The sequence below is a fragment of the Rhinolophus hipposideros genome, assembly GCF_964194185.1.
Source record: "Rhinolophus hipposideros genome assembly, chromosome: 22".
NCBI lineage: Eukaryota > Metazoa > Chordata > Mammalia > Chiroptera > Rhinolophidae > Rhinolophus > Rhinolophus hipposideros.
This window is the reverse complement of record NC_138068.1, coordinates 19664318-19688995: the sequence shown is the minus strand read 5'-3', so window position 1 is coordinate 19688995 and position 24678 is coordinate 19664318. Positions and strand designations below refer to the sequence as shown.

The window sequence follows — 24678 nt, the reverse complement described above, 5'->3', positions numbered from 1 at the left end:
CCTGAGGTTTAAAAAACACCTAAAAGTGAAAATAAATCCTTCTGAACTTCTCTCACACCAGGAATAACTATGGTGTGCATCTTCACACATCCTTTCTCAGGGACATACATGTGTTTACACATACGTACGTACACAATATTTATGTTTTCTTGTTTAAGGGACTTCCTTTAAATAAGGGACTAAGTCTTTATATAACCATGAAACTCCAATTTTTCCATTTAACAGCAAGTCTCAGGGACTATATAAAAAGCACATTCAGCATATCATACTTCATCCCCTTGTGGCAAAATATTACATAGAAAAGATGTAAAGGAAGTTCGTCAATTCTTCAGAAAATTCTCTTTTGAGGACTTATCATATTAAAGGAGCATTTTTTTAAAAGATCAAAAAGGCAACTATTTAAAAATAGTTTTACTCTGTATTCTAAAAGAAATTCCCCAAACTACTGGGCCTTTTATTTTGAAAGACCAAACTAACTTAAAGGGACCATCAGATGTCCCTTAGTGCTCATCCTGTTCTTCTTTTCCAGAAGGGCAGCAAAATGAAATAAGTGTCTATCCAAATATGGTCTGCAACCCACATTTGGATTCATTTTCAGGAACTCTCCATGTACCTACAACCTCAAAGCAGTTCCAAATAAATTATTTTGTATTAAATGGGTCCTTTGCAATTCAAACTAATAGTGATATCAGAATGTACATTTACCAGATTAAGTTCAAATAAGAATGTACAAATAGTTTTTTTCCCCTTCTTACAGGCTGTTTTTGTTTCCATAGTTTAAAACTAACCTAAAACCAAATGTGAGAACTAAATCATTTTTCAGTCAGACCCGGGATCATAGGCTGACTTCAAGTACTTGTCACTCACGAGGAAACTGTATTCAGAATTTATTAAGGTAATTCCTTTTCCTCTGATTTAGTTCATTCTGGTAAAAAAGAATGCAGTAAATTTTGATAAATTGGACAAAAAGCAAACTATTTTCTAACAGAGCATTCAGAATTAAGAGAACATGGTTGTCCCTTTAAGCTCTTAAAAAGTGTGAAATAACAGCTAGGAGGAACTTAGAAAACAAGTTCAATTCCTTTCATTTTAAAGATTTAAGAGCCAGAATCAATTTAAAGTGATACTAACTTTAGGGGCTTCAAATACCAAAACATTTCATGAACAGCAATTATGGTGGGTGTTTTATTTACATTCTCTTCTCATTAAATGCTCATTACAGTTTATATGTCAATTGTTACTTCCTTAAAACTTGAGAAAAAAAGCTTAAAGGGTTAACTTGCCCACGTGAGAGTCAAGTTTCCGATTTAGCTGTTTGTCTTTGAATTCTACCTTCAACCATTCAAGTTTTAAAGTTAGAAGTGTTAATTTTAATATATCCCATAGTTTATAATAGTTATGTTAGGAAAGAACATGATAAAATACTAAGGATTGCTAGATTCAATCCTTGCTTAAGAGTTGCAAAAAGAATCTTACCAATTATTAATATAGCTGAGTTTTCAATTACTACAATGAAACTTGTTTTCATCTTAAACAACCACATACAAGTTTCCATTATGATTTAACCTTCAAAGCATGGTTGGTGCTTTATTTAAAAAACCTTAAATACAAGCGACGTGTGTGGTGTGTGATGAACCTCAGAAATAATCATTATCCAGGAGCATACACCAAATTCACAAAGGGTCTGTCATTTCAGCTGAAAACAGCCACGCAGACAAGATTAGCTAATTACGCATTTAAATAAAACGTACATATTTGTAACTTGTATTCATCTGAGCTGTAAAATTTTAAATAAATATATGTTCAGTAAATATTAGTTCACACACCTTTAATTAAGCTTTCAAGTATTTCGTACTACATCGTCTTTTTTTTTTAAAGCACTCTATTGCTTTAGTCTAATTTGGACTGGCATACTATTCTTTTTACATAGAATATTTTTAGATGGAACATTAGAAAATCTGTATGCCTAGTAAAACCAAAGTTATCTATTTGTCCACACTATTTTCTACTTTACTAGTCTTTTTAATGTCAGTATTCTCAATACTTTTTAACTAATTACATTGAAAAATAAAATTTCACAGTTCAAATCACGTAAATTGCTATCTGGATACCCAGAGAATGACTCTCAACAAAATCATCATAATTATAGTTACATACTAAGGACTTCTGTAGCGGCCTCTGAATCTGCGATCTCGACTTCTTGAGCGACTCCGTCTCCTTTCTTTGCTTCTACTTCGCTTCCTTTCACGACTTTTGCTCTTTTTCCTTTCTCTATCTCTGCTTCGCTTCCGTTCCTTACTTTTACTTCTTTTTCGTTCATGACTACGACTTCTGCTCTTGCTTTTTTTCCTCCTAAGAAAAAAAAAAATCACCATTACCTTTCTGGTTTAAGAATCTGCCCAAATACACTTCCTTTTATGGTCATAAATTTTACCTTTTTGTAAATTTATTTTGCTAGTTTTACTACCATACAAAGATACTTAATCATAGTTGTGGAAAAATAATTCCTAGGTAAAGTAAAACACCACCCAACCTTTGCCTTGTACTATTGAAATTCAGCAGTCTGTTGACAAAGAATCATTTGAAAGCGGGACTTCAATGATCTCCTGAGAGTCAGCTACAGCTTTAACAAGGAAAGGACTTTTTGGGTAAGTATAGTTCAAAACTTGAACTTTTAAATAAAGTTTGGCCATCATATAACTGGCCAAGAAGTATTACTGTAATCCATAAGATGCAGTAATAAAATCAAAGTTATAATAGAATATGTTAACGTTTAAGTATTACTGCTGGATCACATATATTTTCATTAAATATACTAAGTTCTCTTAAGCCTATTTTAACCCAATTTATACATGTAAATATTTTATACTTTCAAAGGGTCATTACATAGAAATGGCCCTTAAACACCAGTATTTTGGTTTTCATGGACAAAATTACAAGTAATGACAAAGGACAGTAAAACTAATGCAGTAAAGTGCATTCTGACACTCTTACTAGATTTTACTGTGATCACTTGTTACCTTTTATTTAAAGTTATAATGAGTACACCAGAAAATGGGAATATGCCATTTTTTATGCCAGTTTATACAAGCCTGTGGGGTGCAATCAAAACCAAGAATCAACATCTATATAATTTTTATAAAATCTCAAACTCTGAAAGGTAAAAAAAAAAAGTCACATCTTTGTTAATTTCTATGTTCTTCACAATATACTACCCACTCATTTCATAATTAAATCTTAGTCTGTACCTCTACATCATCACCCAAATTTTAGAGGTGCCTTCAGATATTTTTTAATATAAATTGAAAGACATTTCAAATAAACTTATTCCACTAAAATGTCAATTTGTAATGGCTAAAAGATTAAACATTTTGACAACTCTACATCATTTGGAATCTTAATTAGCTGTTTAGTCCTTATCAAAGCAAAGTTAGCACAAGAGCAACTGAAGTCTGCCTCAAAGAACCTGTAAGCAGGTCATCTTAGAGTGCATTGAAAATAGAAAATGAAGACACCCACCTTCTGGAATCTTGAAACCCACACTCCAATCACAAGGAGATGTAGAGCTTTCCAAGGAGGCAGAAACTTTGTCTAAAATTTCAAGATAATCCACCTGACTGTCAGAAATGTATATGCTAGGTAGCACATGACAGAAAATTAGGCTACACTCATTTATATAGAAGTCATCAAAGCAATGCCCAGAAGGGCAACAAATTAACATTCCAAATTTGTTGCCTGAAAAACCTGACCCTATCTCTTAAAGAATTCCGTGCAGTAGCTATAATCAGAAGTTCTAAATATAATCAATTAGGGGACAAAGTAAAAAGTAACTCCATGTCCTACAAAAAAAGACAAAGTTTTGCTCTGCTCATAGATGGTACACAGCAGAGAGGCAGCCAACCTCCCTATTTACCTCTTTTTAAGGCCCAAAACTTATTTCGCCAAAGGAAAAGACTCGAAAATTGGAAAGCTAATTTCAACTTAAGGTCTTCCTAGGACTTTATAAATGAGTCCCCACCCACATCTGAAGGCAACCCCAGACAGGTAAAGACAGCAACATACTAATGCATTCAGAATATACAGTCCTCTGCATAACAGCCCAGACAAAAATTTAAGGGTGCAAGAAATCAGTATATTTCTCTATAACAAACTGCAGCTTCAAAGAACATTTACGAAGTTAACTAAAGGGTTATCAAAATCCATACTAATAGTCAAATCCTGTTACAACTTAAAAGGGACTTTCCAAAGTCTTTAGTGGCAGTGGAATTTTGTACTGAACATCATTGAAGTAAATGGTCCACTGGGCTGGGCCTTTGGACTTTTTGGTTATATGGCCTCTGCTGTAAAGGTGTTTTGCTATAACTGGATTTGACCTCTTCCATGTAAGAAGATCTAAATTTTAAATGCAAAGTACTCTGGAAAATAAGAAAAAAAATAGAAAAGTCATTTATTCCAAAATTTATAGATAATCCAAACCACAGTAGCCAATATATTTCAACTGTGTCATTTTGTTATCCTTTTTTGAGTAATTCCTGAAGAGCTTAACTGAATGGATGGTTTAGACTTGGCAAAACTGGTTACACTAACAAACATTCCCATGAAGGCAAGCCCAGGTACCTAAAAGGCATACTTTGATATCTTGCCAAACTCAGGGGTATAAAGCTCTTTTGAAAGTAGGCTGTAATTGATAACAACTTTGTGTTACATTATAGTTCCTTTTACTACCAAATACAATTGAGTGTATGTACTGAGAATCAGAATTACTATTTTTGAAAAGGAAACATTTACTAGTCACTCTCAATTTCTCAAAATATGTACTTTCTTTCGACCCTAAAACTGCATCCCAATACTCAATGGCTTTTAAGATGAAAAAATGCAACACAGCACCTTTCCTTCCATTAAGACACTTTTATACAATTTATACAAAAGATTAAACCACGAAACATTTTAGTTGTTTTATATTGTATCTATCCCTAAACACAATTTTGTTCTAGGTAAGTTTGAAATTAATTTGAAAGATTAATTCCCTTCAGAAAAATGGGTGAACAAGGGAACCATTTATTTAACTGCTCTAATTGAGGGTGGAAAGTCTGACAGAAAAATAATTTGTACCTTTTAGAAGATTCTACATAGTAGTTGGAAGTGTTTTGAAAAGTTCTTCCCTTAAACAAAGAATCCTAGGATCAATCATCAAAGAAAGTTGTAGATTGTTCTACTTAACCCCATGAGACTGTATTAGGTAAATAAAGGCCACTAAGCACCAGTCATTGAGAGCTTGATGCTAAATTTCCTTGTAAAAGCTTGATAGCCTTAATTAGCTTAGATTCAGGACGAAAACAAGTATACACTGGGGTTAGCAAGAAGTGACTTCTGAGAATGGTACAACAAAGGTCTGTGCCCAAAACTGTATCCTCATCCTTTTGGCACTTAGAGTGAGATCTTTACTCACCCACTAGGCCTCAGACCTACATTGGATCATTTTAGTCATTTTATACAAATACCCCTTCCTAGGTTTTCTTTGGATTACAGAATTGCAAATCAGAACCATTAATTAGGAAGCAGTTACTTTGGTAAAGGTCTAAAACCAGATGACACTAAACCATGCAATGATTGGTTGATTGCCTCACACCTTAACAATTCAAGACTAAACCCATAACCTCTTGTCATTAGTGAGGAACTATTAGGTTGGTGCAAAAGTAATTGCAGTTTTGGTAATTGTTATCCTTTTAAACCACAATTACTTTTGCACCAACCTAATATAAAAGTCCCACCCAAGCTTGTAACAGAAATATAGGACATTTTCTACAAATTCTATCATTTGTAATCCATCACTACATTTTCAGGGAATTACAATAAAAAAATGATGCCATAGCAAAGCCTGAATAATCCAATCTGACAATTTTCTCACCTTTTTATATTATATCTACCTATCTAACAAAGTTGTGAGGATGTTGAGGTAGTGTATTATGAAGCACTTTTGAGCTCTTAGGAGTAAGAGCCAAAAGAACCAAGTAAATAGCTGTTTTATCATCACTTTTCATTATACATTATGGGGGACACAAACATGACAAAATGAAATCACAAAGCTAATATAATTTAATGCTTATAACATGACCACGTGATATTAAAAATTTTAGAGCTGAAAGGAGACTCCAAAAATTAATAGGATCCAACCTTATAAAGTAGATATGATTCATACTGTTACTTAGATTTTTGTATACTGGATACTGTACTAGTCTGTAGCACTGAGTTCCTATTATGGGTTACGCATTTAACTCAAATAACTTGCATCAATACTTAATTTTTTTTATATTCCATTCTCACTATTAAGTCTATCAAGAGTTTAAAAGTTTAAGACAACAGAAGTCATGTTAGAGGAACGTCAGAAGTACTTAAATATGCCACAGCATTATGAGAAGAAGGCCTTTAAGCAGCAAGGAGCTTTAACTGACAGCTCTGAGTCCTTCGGTGACTTAGAACAAACAACATTTTCCATGGCCTGGTTATTTATTACTTTTTCTTCTTCCTAACCCATCTTTAGTGGATATAATAGTTTAGTGGATATAGTGATGCTAATATCACTAAATATTAAGCCCAAGTTAATAAACTTAGAAGACAAGCTCTAACCCAGGAACTCATATCCAGATTGTTACGGATGGACTTAGAGGGGAAGGTGTCCAAAAGGTCCCCGAAACCATATGCTGAAATCTAGGAAGAGTCCATAGTTTTATATCCTCAAGTAGGGTGTCTTGTCCCAAAAGGTAAAGAACCACTTTTCTAAAAGAGGCAAAGAAAGCTTCAGAAGAGAACCTTAGTTTGATGCTTTAGCCACAGGAACACAACTTTAATAAGCTCTCAATCACAAAGTTCCCCCACCCCAGGTCCCTTCTTAAAACTTACTTTTTGCTACGTTCTTCATGGCCATTAGCACTGCTCAACTTGTTCTCATCCTAAGCAGGGTTGATAGAAGAACATCATGAGGACGAAGTGGTAACATTTCAAGTTGTCAAAGGGTAAAGGGAACAGGAATAAGAAAATACAAAACAATTTTAAAACTAATTACTTATTTATAGTTTAACATGGAAGGCTATAAAAAAATTTAGATGGGTATGTGTTTAACCACTTTGTTGCTTACAATTAAGTCATCAAAGTACAAAAATAAAAATGCATATTAACATGTTAAATTTATTTTCTTATATAGTTAGATATTAAGTTATCCAGATTTACAGTGTTGAAGTGGTTAAATAGAATTTCTTTAAGACATGAATGAAGTCCTGTTTTGAGTTTTAGTCCATGTGCTATGGTCCCTTTGGTCAGTACCATGGCTCTATTTCTGCCTAAGCCCCAAGTGGCCATGCTAGCAGCCAGCCACTATCGATTTCCTGTGACCGATGCCATTCCTGAGATCTTCGCCCATTTCCGTTGGAGGGTTGGGACTGTAAGAGCTTGATGCCACCTCTGTCACACATCTCGCCCTGAAGCAAACAGGGATTCACACTGCTTTAGTAATGTTGACTCCCAAGAACCCAAGAAAGTCAATTAATAATCCACCAGTCCAACCTAAACATTTCCTACTTCCATACCTGTTTACATGGAATTACATCCATGTTAAACTAAGACACAAGAATCATAACATTAAAATAGAAAGAAGTCTTCAAGAGTCTAAGCATTACAAACTACGTACACTATTTAAAGCTATAAAGAATTCATCCAAATTGGTACCACACGGTCGTGCTATACACTCCAGAACAAATGTATTATTTTCAAAAGGTTTAGCGCAATGTTTATTTTAAAGTTTGATCACATCAGTTATAGGAGCATAACTGCTAACTTACAAAGCTTACAGTTTGTGACACCAGTGATAATGCATGCATACTGCTATTTTCACCACCAACTGGTGAAAGAATGAAAAGACACTACTTTTTACTGTGATACTGAAATAGGTCAGACTGTATTAGCCAAAATAATTCCTTTGTAGTTTTTAAGTGTGAAATATGCCAGGGACTAACTAAAAATAAAACAATATGGAGAACAGTAAAACAGTCATCAAGTGACTTTTAAGTTGTGATACTGCCTCTTTTGTTTAAAATTTTTTTCTATTCAGGGATCCAAGAATTTTATTAATTTTTAACTGAGCAGCAGATCATCACCTGCCTGTTTTAATATTGTACCATCACCAGTCTTTTATATATATACATACATAGAGAAAAAATTTTAAATCTCACCCATTTCTTCTTGTAAGACTTATTTAAAGATTTGCTTGCCACGGACTGGTTATGCTTTGTTATTCTTGGACCCCTGCTATTTTCCCAAACCACTACATTCACCTTTTTGCTATACCAAACTGGAGCTGGTAATTCTTAGTTGAGTCATTTTTACCTAGGGGACCACGGTACAGCGATAAGTCACTCAATTACTACCTTATGATTGACAGTTCACACTGGAATCAAAGGTGAATTCATGGGAGTAGAGGTGAGATATCGTTAGGCAAGTCTACAAAGAGAGATAGATGGGCATTTATTCATCACGCTGAAGTGAAACTACTGCACAATATTATTACATCAATAGCATATATTTACTTTTTGTAAGTTATACGTAATGCATCTCTGATAAGATAAATCAAGAGGGCTCCGGGGAGGTTAGTTTACATTTCAGCAGTAGTTTCGTGAATAATGCTAAATTAAGAAATATATAAACCTCACCGACATGTTTTTCTCACCTTCTTGTAAGGAGCCTCAAGCATTGCTTCAATATCAATATCGTCTGCCATTTTCTCTAAACGCCTATGAAAATAATAAGAAAAGTAATTCTATGAGTAAATACTTCTCGGTTCTGCTCCATTTCGTTCTTAGACGAATACCCCGAAACTTCAGAAAAACCTTCAAAAGCCCTAGAATGACTAAAATGGCAGGACGCACTTTTCCAGGTTTGGCAATTAAATCTGAAATGTCTCTAAGACCGAGAACACCAAAATAAACGTTCGACTTTCAAAAGCCTGAAACGAACTGCAAAAACCGAAGCTGGGAGCCTCAAGCTAGAGCGCCTTTTTGCGCGCAAAACCCGCGCTGCCATTTTAGGGGTAAGGGAAACTCCCTCGGTTGGGAGGTGTTGTGTGCCATGGCAGCGGTCGGCTGGCGCCATGTTGGGAGGTCGCGGCCGCCCAGGCCTGGAAGGGACCGGTCGCCATCTGCCCGAGACCTCTCCGGGGTTCCTGCCACCCAAGAATCTAAAACCTAAACGACCGAAAAAGGGCGCGGTCGCCAAAATGGAGCCTATTTCTCGAGAACGCCGCTCCCCCCCCACGTCGCTAAAGACCGCCTATGGAGTGCCCCTCAACCCAGAAAAGAACCAAACCGCTGAAAAGCTCCGAAAATAAACCGGTCCGCGACGCTTCCTTACCTGTGAGGGCTTCCGGGCCCCTGCAATACTCGTATTCGGAAAGAGGAGGGCTGCTGCTGCTACGGCTGCCGCTGTTGCTACTGTTAAGCCGCTAGGCCCGGGCCGCGGTACCGCCCAGCCCCAATTTCGGGCTCCAAGGGCGGATAGGCCCGAGCGAATCTAAAAGAAACAATGGAATTAGAGAGGCCCGCGCGGGAGTGCAGGACGGCGGCTTCGGCAGCTCAGGATCCAACCCTGCGACAACGTCCGCAGACTCCCTGAAATGGCGGCCTCTGCTTCCCCGTACTCACATTCACTAACACACATATACACACACAAACACACGGGGCCTCACAGAGCCCGCAGCACGGGCTCTCGCGAGAAATTGCCCTTAGTTCCAGACTGGAGCCGCCGAAATATCGCGAGATCTCAGTATGGCCCCAGCGACCATGGCCCAATCTCGCGCAATGATTGCGCCACAGATATTACCATCCCCCATTTAGAGAGGCGCCTTTGACTCCTCCCTCTAGATAGGCGTCCAAATCTCGCGAGACCTTGCATGTTGCTAAGGCAAAGACAGTTGGTACACTTCCTGTCAATCTTCTGGAAAACTCAACGCTGAGTGGAAGTCGGTCGTCGCCACCTCCTCCTGGCGTCTCCTGACAGCTATCTGAAGATTTTATCCTCAGAGCTGACAGCCCCCACCTTTCCCTGGGCCTCCCTCTCAGATGTCTGTCAAGGTCGTCATAAGACAACTTCGTCCATATGGCGATGGAATAAAACGAAAACGGTCATACATAGTAGATTATCTGCCAAGGGTGAAGACAAAGTGAAAAGCATATGAGAATGCGGAAGAGACCTTACAGGGGTAGAGAGCTAGGGCTGTAGAGTAAAAATTAGATGTTCCTGCCTTTTGGAGCCAGGATTAGGCTCTGCCTTGACTGTCCAACTTCAAAACACCCTTGGAAGTAATGGAGAAAGGCAAAGAGGTGAAAAACCAAACTGCTTCCCTGGGCAGCGCATCACCTTGGTGCCCCCTAAATTTGTAGTGGGTGGGGGCAAAAAAATTATACACATGACTTCTATTCATCTTTTGTTATGGGTATATATTATTACAATTTTAATAGTTTTTTTTCCTTTCTTAAAATGTGTATACATTTTTTGAGCACCCTCTGTAGTCTGGCCTTGTGTCGGGGTTGCTATTGTTTTTCCAAAACTATCCCCCATTTCCCTGGGATTTGACTCCTTTTATCCCCCCTTCCTCCCCACCGAAGTCTCCCGGATGCCTGGCAGTTAAGAGTATGAGTTCACCACTTATTCTTTGGTCACCTTGAAAAAGAAGGGAGCGAAAAGGTCATTGATTATATGGCTTTTTTCCTCCAAGAGAAAAATGTTTCAAAAATGTAAAAAGATGACCTACAAGCAAAAATCATACTAGAAGCCTATTTACAGCTTAATGATTGAGAGCAAAGATTTGAAATGAGATACCTTGGTTCAAATAGCTGTTTCAACACTGTAATCTTGGACAAGTAAGTTAGCCTTCCAGAGCTTATCCTCCATTTCCTCCTAGAAGAAGAGGGTAATGTGATTACTGGGCTAAGCTTCTTGAGACTGAACACCAGCTATAACGCTCACTTGAATTCTCAGGGCTTAGCCAGATGCCCAGACAAATGAACACTTAATAAGTGAGTGAATGAAGGCCTAGTAGTACAGTGAGGATTAAATAAAATGTCAGGTAAACTACCTGGCACATATTTAATTCTCAATAAAGTTAACTTCTGTTATTGCTAAACAAAATTATTTAAGAGGAAATGTAGGTATAAAGAGGCTTTCCATTTTGGGTTAATTTTCCACACCTTGTTTCCCTTAGAGGGTTAATGGATTTTGCATTGTTAGTAATGTTCCCTTAATTCTAGTCCCGAAAATTCAGATCATTTTTTGATTTTTTAAATATTGAAAATCATCGCAGAATACTGAATTAAAACATTATATATGAGAAAAGACAAGCTGACCCTTGTCTTCTCCTTTCCCGATTTAATTCCAGTATTGTCACTTGTTAATTGTGCAAATATCACAGTGTACAGATGACCCTTTCTTAATTATTTTGTTTGGGAACATGACAGTGCAGAATTTGATCTTAACTTCTAGGCTTCTTATTTGGGAAGAGGAAGGTTTTAAGCTCCGAGTCACTTGATGATTGAATATCCCTTAAATTGTTTTCTATTCAAGGACCATCCGAGTGAACCTGGCAATTTAGCCCTCAATTAAAAAACTCCAGCTGGAAAACTCAGTCCCTAAAACAGAAGTATTTTTTATATTTCAAAGAAAATATTTAAAACATCATATGCTTTTCATTCACTTTGCAAAACTTCTCTAGGTCTGTCTAGCTCGTGGACTTTCTGTGTAAATTAATTCCCCTTTAATGATTTGTTCTCAAGTTATTTGCAGCAAAAAGTCATTGAGTTAAATCACCATTATCAAGAATGCTATTCTGTCCTATGACTTACAGAGAGGAGGCCACAGCATAAACAAGGGCCTGGGATAGAGGAGGTAGTAGATTTACTCTCTGAGAAACTTTCAAATATGCAATACAGTATTATTAACTATAGTCTCCATGCTGTACTTTACATCCTTATGACTTATTTTATAACTTGAAGTTTGTACCTTTTGCCTCTTTTCACCTATTTCATGAAACCCAACACCCTGCCTCTGGCAACCGCCAATCTGTTCTCTGTGTCTAGTATGAGCTTGGTTTTGTTGGGTTATTTTGTGTTTTTTTCTAGACTCCACATATAAGTGAAATCATATGGTATTTGTCTTTCTCTGTCTGACTTATTTCACTTAGCATAATGCCCTCGAGGTCCTCCATGTTGTTGTAAATGGAAAGATTCTATTCTTTCTTATGGCTGAGTAATATTCCATTGTGTATAATACCACGTTGTCTTTATCCATTTATCCGTTAATGGACACTTAGGCTGTTTCCATATCTTAGCTATTGTAAATAATGCTGCAATGAACTTAGGGCTGCTTCTTGAGTTAGTATTTGCATTTTCTTTGGATAAATGCCCAGAAGTAGAATTGCTGAACATTTTAAATTGGAATGTCTAATATGCCAAGTTCTCTTAAACATTGCAATTTAAATACAAATATATACAAAGTATTCCTAAACTTAAAATGAAAGTTTTAAGATTTCATCTGCATATTTAACTTTAAACCTCCCCTGGATAGACACCCATAAAAGCAGGGTTTTATTATCTCAAAACACTTGAGACTAGTATCCCAAGAGAATTCAGATACAATCTCAGAGGACCAAGTTTCCTTATTGGTCAGAGTTTTTGACCTACATGACAGACTATGGTTGCATGGTCTACCTGATAGACTTCAACAATTCTTCTTGAGTTACTGATAGGCAAAATGAGCCTTTTTTTTCCCTAAATCACTATGACAAGGAGTAACTCGAGTCCATTTCGTACAGATGAAATTAATTTTGCCATCCATATGACTTTTGCCTGATTTGCGTGGATGAAACTATCATTCCCACCTTAGTACTTGATTATCCAGTCAATCTACTTACTGATTGAATTTAGCATTGGTTTCAAATACTTGTCTGTCTAAGGGCCAAAATATCAAGGACATTGTAGTGACATAGACCAAATAAATTTGCATAAATTTGTGAAGGCTACTCCTTAAAAGAACAGGTTTTGGGGTACAACACTGGCCACTTATTTGAGGTTGATACCATGGGCTGCAACTCTCATAACTTGCTTGGGATCACCATCAAAAAATCTTGTTCCTCAAACTCACGATATAGTTTTTTAAGAGCCTATGTGAACTAGATAAGGAAGCGACCATCGATGTTTTTGCCAGAGCTTAATTTTTGGTCAAAAAAAGTAGAATGTTTGAACTTCCCATAGTTAAGAGAATCAAGAAAATTAAGGGGTACTCATGAATAAATAATATAACCCATCTATCCATAATTCCATGGGCAAAAATAATGCCCAAAATACTACTTTAGAATAAAAATAAAAATGAAAAAATTCAATACACTATAACTTAAAATGTAATTTAGAACACTCTTTTACAGTTTAATCAGTGAAATGTGCCATTTACTGATTCATTCAATAAGTCTTTATTTAGTACCTTCAAAATTTTTAGCATTCTGCAGGACAATCTATGAGTCCTGCAGAATAAATTTATAGATTGTCCTGCAGAATAAATAAATAAAATAAATAAAAAGCACAGTCTTTTTCCTTCAAGCGTTTCCAGTTTAGTTAGAGAACATCTGAAGGACTAAAAACCATGTTCAAGATAGTGTTTTGTAGTGTATTAAAATTTTGTATAAACTCCATGCCTTGAACATTATAGTATTAATAACAGCATTTAGCACGTTACAGTTTACAAACTATTTTCTAAACTTTATCCCATTTATTCCTCTAAATCTACTGATTTACTTGAATAAAATAAATTGATGTGATCAGACTATGAAGAAGGTGATCACAGAATATTCTTTTGGAAGGAGCTGGTATGTCATCAGAGCAGTTAAGGAGTATTTTTTCAACATTTTATTACAAAAATTATCAAACAGAGAGTTGAGAGAATAATATATATGCCTACCACCTAGTTCACATTTAACATTTTACAATATTTGCTTTACATTTAACATTTTACAATATTGACCTATGCACCTACCCATCCAGGAAGTTTAATTTTTTAATACTTTTCAAAGTAAGTTATAGACACCAGTGTACTTAATCCCTAAACATTTCATTGCATATTCTTAATTAGAGTTTAAATTCTTTTGTTTTATGAGGTAAATTTTAAGTACAGTGAAATGCACAATTCTTAATTGTACTCATAGATGTGTTTTGACAAATGCATACAAATTGGGTAATGTTAATTTTATTTAAAGTGAAAGCATGGCAGAAGCAGGCATAGAGGGCTAGAGAAAGCAACATATTTTATTCCAAAATATCCTGATTTGACAACTAGAGAAATGAATAAAACATTGCAAATTAGGAGGCAGAGTATTATTTAAAAACATCTGCTAACAGAAGCAAAAAGAAATGCAATCAAACATAACATTGCAAAAGATGTGGGGTTTAAGCAAATCTAGCCACAGAGAGAAAGATCCTGCTGACAAAGCATTACAAGATGGAGCTATACCTTGAAAATGATGGTTGGAAAACAAAAGAAGCATCAACCCACAGTGAATTTGAATGTGAAGTATGTGATTAATAACATGAGTGAATGACCCTGTATAATGAATAACCCAGAAAGACAGGATCTCTGAAAGGATGTAGCTAATAGACTCAGTCTTTCCTGGAACTGGAAAAAAAAAAAGTCCTTAACCATCATTTTCTGGAGTAAAGGAGGCCCAAAGAGATATGGCTTGTGCAAACATCTCTAAATAACCAGGTCCTACGTCAATATGTAAATGAAGCATCAGAGTTGGAATATGTGCAGCATGAACATGACTTGTATGCAGTGGTTGTAAAAGAAACGAGATGTTGGCAAGAATGTGGAGAAAGTGGAAGCCTCAGACATTGCGAGTCAATTTAAAATGGTGCAACTGCTTTGCAAAGGGTTTGGCAGTTCCTCAAAAAGTTAAATGTAGAATTACCACATGACCCAGCAATTCCATTCCTAGGTATAGAAAAAAGAATTGAAAATATGTTTCAAATACTTGTACGTGAATATTCATAGCAGCACTACTCAAAATAGCCAAAAAATGGACACAACCCGAATATCTATCAATCGATGAATGAGTAAACTAAGTGTGGTGTATCCATACAAAGGATATTATCAGCCATAAAAAGGAATGAAGTACTGATACATGCTACAAAGTAGATGAACTTTGAAAACACTATGCTAAATTTTAAAAAAACAGACACAAAAGGTTACATATTGTCTAATTCTATTTATTTATATGAAATATTCTGAAGAGATAAGCCCATAGAGACAGAAAGCAGACTAGTGGTTGCCAGAGGGTGGGGGGAGGTGACTACTTAATGGATACAAGATTTCTTTTTGGAGTGATGAAAGTGTTCTGGAATTAGCTAGTAGTGATGGTTGCACAATATCATAAATGCAGTAAATATCCAAAATTGCACACTTTAGCATGTTTATAGTTAATTTTATCTCATGTTATGCGAATTTTACCTCAATGAAAAAAAGAAACAAGGGATCTTCTAAGGACCTCCAGAATCTAAAGCAAGATGAAATGAGAAGCTTCCAAATTCCTGCTTTCTAATACATATCTCTTCTCATGTCATGGCTTCGTTCCCTATTTTCAGAATATTGAAATAAATCAAGGTGAATTTAAAGTATGTGGCAGCCATGAAACTAGGCACTGGGAAAGGAAACAATAGAGTATAAAAACAGTCATGGTCCCTGCCCCACTCGAGCTTACAATCTAATTGGAGGAGGCAGGTATTAATCAAAAAACTGTATCAATAAATGAAGATGTACAACGGTGACAAGTGCTACAAGAGACGTTAATGGTGTTATGAAAGCATATAAAATGGAGATTTGGTGTGAGGAAGAGCATTTAATAGATGACGAACACCCCAGCCAAAGAACAGAATATGCAAAAGGCCTACCAAGAGGAGGAAGCATGGTGTATTTAAGGACCTGCCAGAAAGCCACGTGGCTGTAGTAAAGAAGCTTATGCCTGACCACAGCATTGTACACCTGAAGCTGAAACAGAATAATATTGAATGTCAACTATAATTTAATATATATTTGGTCATGGGTTATGGAGTACAGCAAAGGGAATAGTGTCAATGGAATTGTAACAGCTACGTATATACGATGTCAGAGGGGTAATAGGTTGGGGGAGGGGAGTTATCACTTTGTGAGGGGTGAAATGTCTAACTATTACATTGTTTTGTACACCTGAAAGTAATAAATAAATAAATAAACAATAAATAAATAAATAAACAAATAAATAATAGATAAATTAATAAATAATAAATAAATAAATAATAGAAGCTTATGAAGAGCCAGATCATGCAGACCCTTCAAACCAGGTAAGCTGAGTCAATTATTAGGTATTGTCTCAGCTCCACATGCACCCTTCTATGATTTTGAAGCTGGGACTCTGCAAACAGTATTTCTCCTTTGCATACTAGCTCTGTTAAGCTCTCCCAACAGAGGCTACTAGAGAGACACTGCAGTGGCATGCCAGCAAATCTTAATTCTGGCAGTGACAGTTTCTTCCATTACAGCAGCTCAATCAGTTTGCAGTTTCCCAACACTTACAGAACCCATCTCATTACCCCTTCTTCAGAGACACCAGTGCCAAACTGCTCCGTGTTCCTACTAACAGGTCTGGGTCCCAAACCCCTGGGGCCCTTCCTCTGAGTTCAGAGACCCAAACATCTGTCAAGTAGCATCTCCTTTTCAGAAGTCTGAGTTTCAGCTCTGTTGGGCACCTCCTGTAAGTTTCTGTGTTTTAATCATTTCAACCTCTTCCCTTTGTTCCTCAGCCCTAGGGGTGGTAGCTATTCCTACAATTAGGACTTACATATCTTCAATTTCTCTTTTTATTTTTTCAGTTATATAATTAATAATCCATTATATTAAATTCTTCAAATAACATGTGGCTTCTACCTCCTTACATGACCTTGACTGATATATAAGGATCTAATATTTACTCTTATATGTGTGTGTTTTTCCATTACCCTTAGTCATAATTATTCCTCCAGTTAATTCTTAATGTCTTTCTGTAAATTTTTGTTTTTGTAATCATATAAGAAATCACACCCATATGTCCACAATTACACTGAAACCCCTTCACTTCCCTTTCATACTTTTTCTCAATGGCACTTATCATTTTAAATACCCTATATTTTATTTATTTGTTCATTTCATTGTCCATCTCCCACCATTATTATATCCCCAGAGTCTAGAATAACATCTAAGACTATCAATGGTGTGCCGATAAACTTGCTCTCAAAAAAAAGGTCTGATACGTAGTGTTTGCCAATATCCATAGTATCACCACTCCCACACTCCCACTATGGCCTATTTTAAGCTACTAACTGAATATTTAATAATCAACTCTTGCAAACCAGTACAAGCTGGCTTCAGCACCCCACTCTATGTGGCATTGAGTGAGTTATTTAACCTGTATTAAGTCTCAGTTTTTTCATCTGTGAAATACCTGTGGGATAATAATAGAACCTAATTTATAAAATTGTGGCAAAAATTAAATGAGTTAATACAACAAAAGCACATAAGTCAGTGATACATAGTGTTAATTTTATTATTTTTATTTACCATGTTTCCCCGAAAATAAGACCTAGCCAGATCATCAGCTCTAATGTGTCTTTTGGAGCAAAAATTAATATAAGACCTGGCATTATACTATATTATATTATATTAGACCTGGTCTTATATTATTTTTTGCTCCAAAAGACACATTAGAGCTGATGGTCCAGTTAGGTCTTATTTTCGGGGAAACACTTTTCTCTACATATCACCAACATTGCTTTGTCATTTCCAATAACTTTTGCTGTATCTTCCAATGTTTGTACTGATCGAAACAGGTCTATCAAGTTCTGTAGCATTCTTTGATCAATGAACAGAATACCTACCATAGTTTGTTGGTCATGATTTGCTGATAACCAACAGGTGTAAAATTTTGGCGAACATTTCTCAAGATGTTGACTGATTGTTGTATTTCTTCCTGTGTTCGTGATCTATTCACTGATTTTGACCACTTGCCCATTTGAGATTCTGCTATAATGGAGTGCAACAGAGTTTTGGGAACACAGAGGAGTCCGGGAAGCCTTATCATCTGTCTCACCCCACTTTCTTTATCTCAAAAGTTTCAAATTGTCTGTTATGTTCTGGCCTAGAAAATGTCTGCCCTTAAAGATATTTGTGTTTTACTTCCTCAGGGAAGTTGGCCTTAATCCTGCCCACCCTTGTCAGACTCAACCAATTCCTCATTATTCCTTTTGTTAGATCATAATTCAACTGCATTTTTTACACATTTGCCTTCACTACCAGATTGGGAGCTCCTCTGAGAACATTGACTGCTTCTCCTTTATCTCTATCCCCCCAGCTCCTAGCATGCTGCCTAGAATGTTCTGGTTGTTTAACAATTATTTGTTGAGTTGTTTGGGGTTGCTTTAGAGATGGATCAGAGGCAGACTGAAGAAAGATGAAAGAACTTCTCAGAAAGAGAGCACATTGCCCAATGACAATTGAGTATAAACAAGTAGGACGTGTTCTCAAACACACAAGAATTCTGTATGATTTGAAAATGGGCTGTGTAGGTGAGTTAGCCAGTAGAAGAGATTCCATTGGAAAAACAGAAAAGGGTCAATTTGTGAAAGGTTTTTCCATGCTCTACTAAGAACAGGGCTGGAATGTGCTCATATTATCTTGTGAACCGCTTATTAGATGTCCAGGAATTTCGTGAGCCAGTTGATCTCACATTGGTTGTTTGAAATCAGCCACAGAGTATTCAGCCACAGGTTGTTTGAAATCAGCCGCAGAGTTGATATCTGCAAATGCTGCCAATCAACCTTTTCTTCATAGGCCAACTGAAAAAATTTGGGTATCACATTAAAAGGGTTGTTCAATCTCATAAGGTTGTTATAAAGATTAAGTGAGAAAATAAATATGTAAAGTACTTAGAATGTCTGGCATAATAGAAGTACTCCAAAAAAAATTGCGTGATATTATCAGTCCTGTAAAATATTAAGGTCCTATTTTTACACTAGACATCATTCCACACACTGTGGAATGTTTAGCAGTAACAAAATGTTTAGCAGTAAACAAAACAAAATCTTTGCCCCTTAAGAATTTTAAATTAATAGATAATTAACAGAAACATATTTCATACACAAGGTTATGATAAGTGCTCTGAAGAAAAATAAATGAAGATAAAGGAGACAGAGAAGGACAAGACACTTTTACTTAGGGTGGCAGGGAGAGCCCCTATGATAAAATGACACATGAAAAGAGACTAGAAGGAAATGAAGTGGTCAGTCTGTGAGTATATAGGGGTAGATCTTTCCAGGCAGAGGGAACAGCAAGTACAAAACCCCAGGTAGAAGTGTGTTCAAGGAAAAGCAAGGAATCCAGTGTAGCTGGAGTGAGCAGAGCAAAGAGAACAGAATTTGAGGTCAGAGAGCCAGGGAACACAACAGGCAGATCAAGAAGGGCTTATAAGTAAAGATTTTGGATTTGCTTTCAGTGAGAGAGAGGACAACATTAGAGGGTTTTGTGCAGAGGAGTAGATGATCTGATATATTTTAGAAGGATTACTTTGCTTATGGTTACTATTATGTTAGAATGGTAACTTGAATAGTTTGGCAAACAGGCCGGATTAGAGAGAGATTGAGGGCAGAGGAAATAGGGAATGCTCCACTGAGAATTTGTTTAGTTTAGAATTAATAAGCATGAAATCTGGAGTAAAACTGTTGGTGCTTAAATTATTCTTAGCAATGTGACCTCAGACAAGCAACTTGACTTCTCTAGGCCTCCATATATTCAAGCTGCAAAGTGATGATAACAAATGAAACCTCTCTTCACGGGTTATTGTGAATATTACATGAAATAATTCATATAAAGTGCTTAGCACAGTGCCTGGCAAACAGTGAATGTTCAATAAATATTATCATTATTTTGTTTTTCCCAAAGGGATAAATTTTCAGGTAGAATAGGAAGGGAGACAAGCAAAGGTGAATGTGTAGGGATAAAAGGAAAATTTGTAAAATCCATAGGGAATATGCAACTTTCCCCCCCTCTCCATCTTGCCTCTGAAAAGTCAGAGGTCTGACCCTAATGCATGTGGTAAGAGGACAGTAGCCCTCTGGGGCAGGGAGAGTAAAATGTGGGCAGGATCTAGCTCTCTCCTGTATTCATGTATTCCTTAGGTTTTTATGGCATCTGGGTTTTTATGGCACCTTTAATCTTTACTTTAGCCAAGTATGTAGAGGTTTCTGTGTCTATTTTACCTCCTGCAATAAAAAGGCTCTCTTGAAGACAGAGGGAAATGAAGTGGGAGGAGGGGTGATGATCTAGCAACTAGAAAAAGTAAACCTTTGAAAAGCATAAAGGCCTGAAAAATGCTTGTGAAGTAGCAAGAAAATAAAACAACAACAATGATATAGGCAAGGGAAGCAGGGAAAGCGGAATTAGGTGTGAGAATACCTGTGACTACCTGTTTCTCCATAGCTGTCATCCAGTGAATTCCTTTGGTGGTGCTATTTTGAACATGGGATTCCAAATCTAGATTGGATTTCAGATACTGTTTTAGGCCCAAGGAAACTGTGGGCTGGGCTGGGCTGGGCTGAGTAAATTCAAGGAAGTGAGCTTTCACACTAAGCATGGGACAATAGAGAAAGGGGTGCAAGGTTTTGGGTCTTAGGGAGTCAGTAAACCGGCAAGAAGGAATCCAGTGGGGTTTGGACTGCAGAACATCAATTATCAATGTTCTTCACCATTACCATCCCCACTTCTTTTTAAAACCTCAAATGCACAAAATTACACTAATACACTCAATCACACATTTGTTTCTTGGCTCACAATTTCCATCAAGCCAAACACAGCCCCACTTTTTCTCTCTTTTTTTCTTTTTTTGAATGTACAAGACTGCTTATTGAAACATTGTTTATAGCAGTTGGAAATGTTGTGAATGACCATCAGTAAGGGAACTATTTATTGCAAAATGGTTTATAAACATTGGAAACAAAGTGAATGGTCTCTCTTTGTTTGAGTTACTCCTCTTTAGCCTCCATTCCCTGTCTCATTTCCCTACCTTTCTGAGATCATCCATGTATAAATGAACATTCATAGATAAAATACAATTTTTTATGTTGTTGAATTTATATTTTCCTTAATGGCTTGTTCTTCACATATCTTAAGGATATTTTCCCCTATCATCAAGAAAATTTCCAATATATCTTTTTAAAGACATATGGTGATTACATGGCCATTTGTGACATACATAGCTGTGCAGTGGGTCATACACATGCCTCACTGGAAAAATGGAACATTACTCATTTCTCTCCCTATCAGGAATTTGAGTAAGTGAGAATAACATAATGAGAATAATCTTGAAACCACTTCTATTTCTTAAACTATATAAATAACTTGCCTGAATTTTAATTGTTGCAAGTAACAGATTACTTGCAACACATTTTGCAACTATAGAGTTACATCTTTGGGGAATCTACAGAGGGCGCTTGCAATTTCTGTCAAAATTGTAAGTGCATGTACCCCTGCCACTCCGTTTTCTGTGAATTTAGATTACAGTTCTATCTGCACATGTCTGCTGTAGTATTTGTAAATGGAGCATTTCTTTTTTATTGCAAAAGGCTGGAAACAACCCAAATGTCCTTCAATAGGGGACTGATTAAGTAAATTATAGTACATCCACACAAGGAATACTATGCCGCAGTAAAGTAAGACAAGATAATGAGGAAGTTATTTTTATGCCATTGTACAAAATATATTATAGGGTGTCCAAAACATGCTTTTTAGTGAAAAACATAAGGTGGAGAACTACGTATATAAATGCTTCCTTTTTGGAAAAGGGCCAAAATGTATTTGATCTTGTATTCAAATTTGCTTATCTAGGCATAAAGATATTCTGAAAGGATTCATAAGAAAATAAGAGTAGTGGTTACTGATGGAAACAGGACCAATGAGGGACAAAAATTTGAGGGAGACTTTGTGTTGTATACCATTTATATAGTTTTTGGCATTTGAACTCTGTGACAGCATTACTATTTAAAATTAAATTACGATGTTTGGGAGTGGAGTACCAGCAGATTTAGAGATTGTTTATTTAATCAACTTCTTTATAAGCTCCATTCCCTTAGTTCCTGGGGCTAAACTCCTCCCCCTTTCTTTTTTATCTCTGGGCTGGCATGAGTTTTAACCCACAAGAAACATGTATTAAGTATGCTTAAATTACAGGGAGCAGTGCTAGGTAGTGGGGCCCCCCAGGGGCAAAGGAGACAGGACATAATCCCTGCTCTTGAAATGGTCGGAATGGATTTTATCACTCTTTTTAGTGGCTAGGAGAAGAATCAAAAAATGTTCTCTCCTCTTTTCTTCCCCTTCCTTACTTATAATCTTGCAAAATGAGGGAAATATATTAGAACTCCTACTTAATTCTCCTCCCCCTCATTTGAAGAGTACTAAGGCTTGGAGTTCAGGAACTTTCCATGAGGCCCAGACTGCAAGACCTCAGGCCAGGGCCAAGACTCAACCGCTTCCCGTGGGCCCCTGGTGCCTTGTGGAGGTTCTTGGACCTCTCAGGCGCTGCTGTGACTGTGGTTTCCGGGTTTTTGAGTTCTCACACTCAATTTGGTGTTGCAGATATCATACTCTAGTTCCTGCTTTGGAAACGGACATGCTGAAGCTTGATGATACTCTGAGTCCATGGGGTCTGTGGGGGCTTGCTTTTCTGTTTTAGTTTTCCTCCTTTCCCTTGAGTATTATAAATGCCTTGGGGTTACATAAGGACAGAGTATAAAGGTTTGCTGGGTAGAAGCTGAAACAGATCACTTTTCTAATTGAATATCTGATCTCCTGTTAGATCTTTAGTTCTGCTTCTCTTTAGCTGGGGACATTTTGAATACTCTAAATGACAAGTCTAGTAAGAAAGCAATCAGAAAATCATTTCCCCAGAACTTTGCAGTTTACAATACATTTTCTCACATGTTATTTAATTTAAATGTGACAATGCTGGGGGTGATTGGTTAGCTCAGGTGGTTAGAGCATGGTGCTGATAATACCAAGGTTGCTCGTTCGATCCCTGCATGGACCACTGTGAGCCACCCTGCTAAAAAAAAAAAAAAAGTGACAATGCTGTGAAGGTAGATATCCAATTTAGAGTTGAAGAAAAATGATGTTTAGAGAGGGAAAGCACTCTTCCATGCAGGTATTGAATGCTTCTTGTGCAACTGTACACCTTGTGTGTATGCAGGCAGCAATCTTTTTATGGGCCGGGATCACAGTTCTGAAATTGTTGGATACTTAGCAAAAGAGATTCTACTCTCTGGAGTTGAGGCTGCTACACATTCATTCTTTCACTCATTCACTCAATCACAACTATTAGTTGAAATCCTATTCTGTACAAAGAAAGGCTCTACCAAAGAAAGAATTGGGATGTTGAGACCAACTACTATTGAGATTCTGGGGAAGCTCTTAAGGCAGAAAGTTGGAGGCTGCTAAGGAGGCAGTGGTAAGACTTGGGTTTTAGACCAGAACTTTGCAAACTGGAGTTCTATGGTTAGCAGTCAGTGAATGCCCAGTTTAGAAGCTAGCAAGCCTGGTTTCTGCAGGTTTTTTAATCAGAAAGAGCTTAACTCCCAATGTACTTTATTCATATCTGTATCAAGTTAGTTTTGCCTAACCAGCATCAATTCTCCTCTTTTCCCATTTGGAGGGATATCCTTTGGGGCAGATTGTTCCTCTCTTCTTTGGCAGCCTGGTCTAATCCATGTGATCAGAGATTGACCAATCAAAAACAGCTCTTGGACAAGACTTTGCCTCTTGAGTGAGGGACTCAAAGACAAGGGGATGTTAGGACTGAATCCCAGTTGTGTGTGGTGCTGCTGGTTACATCACGTGTTGCTTCTTGTTGGAGCTGCTATTGCACCTGATTGTTTTCCAAGCCTGGCCTCTTGTTGATGTTCTGGACCCCCAATATCCTTATATTTCTCTTTTGGTTGTTCTTGCAACAGACAAAAAAATTTTTAACTTACAAATTGTGACAATTTCTTTACCAGGCTGTGAGCTGTCTGAGAATAGGACCTAAATGTCATTCTGCTCTGTGTTTTGGTGCCCAGCTCAACCTTGGGTCTAAATACATGCAGGTCGAATAAACGAAGAAACGTGTTATATTTTTATGGGACTATGGAGTCTGGGATTCTTGGCATTATTGTGGTTGTGAGGCAAAAAATTCTGTATATGTTACAACAGCCACTAACATCTGAGCAACTTCACGTTAACAAATGTAAACTAAGAGGATCCTGCAAAGGTCCTTTCTTCCTGTATTTGAGCACTTAGCTGAGTTAGTGTAGGTGGTTCTGGTCCTCAAATTCCTGAAGGTATTTTGTTTTGTTTTGTTTTTTAATATGGAACGCTTCACTAATTTGAATGTTATCCTGGGGGCTAACACTAATCTCTAATTTGTGTATATGTGCTGCGGAAGTGAGCACAGCTGAAGCTTTTGTCCCTGGTTTCCCCAAACCTTTTCCTAAGCAATGTCCTGTTTTTGGTGTTTTTTCTTTTCTTTTTCCTTTTATTAGCATTTATTTGATGTTGAAT

At 36.8% G+C, this 24678-nt stretch overlaps 1 protein-coding gene across 13 annotated transcripts in view; it reads right to left on the bottom strand.

The window, feature by feature from the left end:
• Positions 1 to 9879, bottom strand: part of RBM39 (RNA binding motif protein 39) — a 28080-nt gene extending 18201 nt beyond the window's left edge. For 3 of the 13 annotated variants that reach the window (XM_081033372.1, XM_081033374.1, XM_081033373.1), the window contains exons 1-3: positions 8421 to 8493; positions 6901 to 6950; positions 2158 to 2352 (exon numbers count right to left, since the gene is read on the bottom strand). Coding sequence is in view for 10 of the 13 variants with exons in the window: in XM_081033381.1 (XP_080889507.1) it covers positions 2158 to 2352; positions 6901 to 6950; positions 8720 to 8770 (296 nt within the window). In the remaining 3 variants the exon portion in view is untranslated. Of the gene's footprint in view, positions 1 to 2157; positions 2353 to 3515; positions 3592 to 6900; positions 7074 to 7320; positions 7502 to 8420; positions 8494 to 8719; positions 8784 to 9399 lie in introns of those variants that run through there. The other 10 variants (XM_081033380.1, XM_081033382.1, XM_081033375.1 and 7 more) reach the window with 9 other exon arrangements.
• Between the last annotated feature and the right edge of the window lie 14799 nt (positions 9880 to 24678).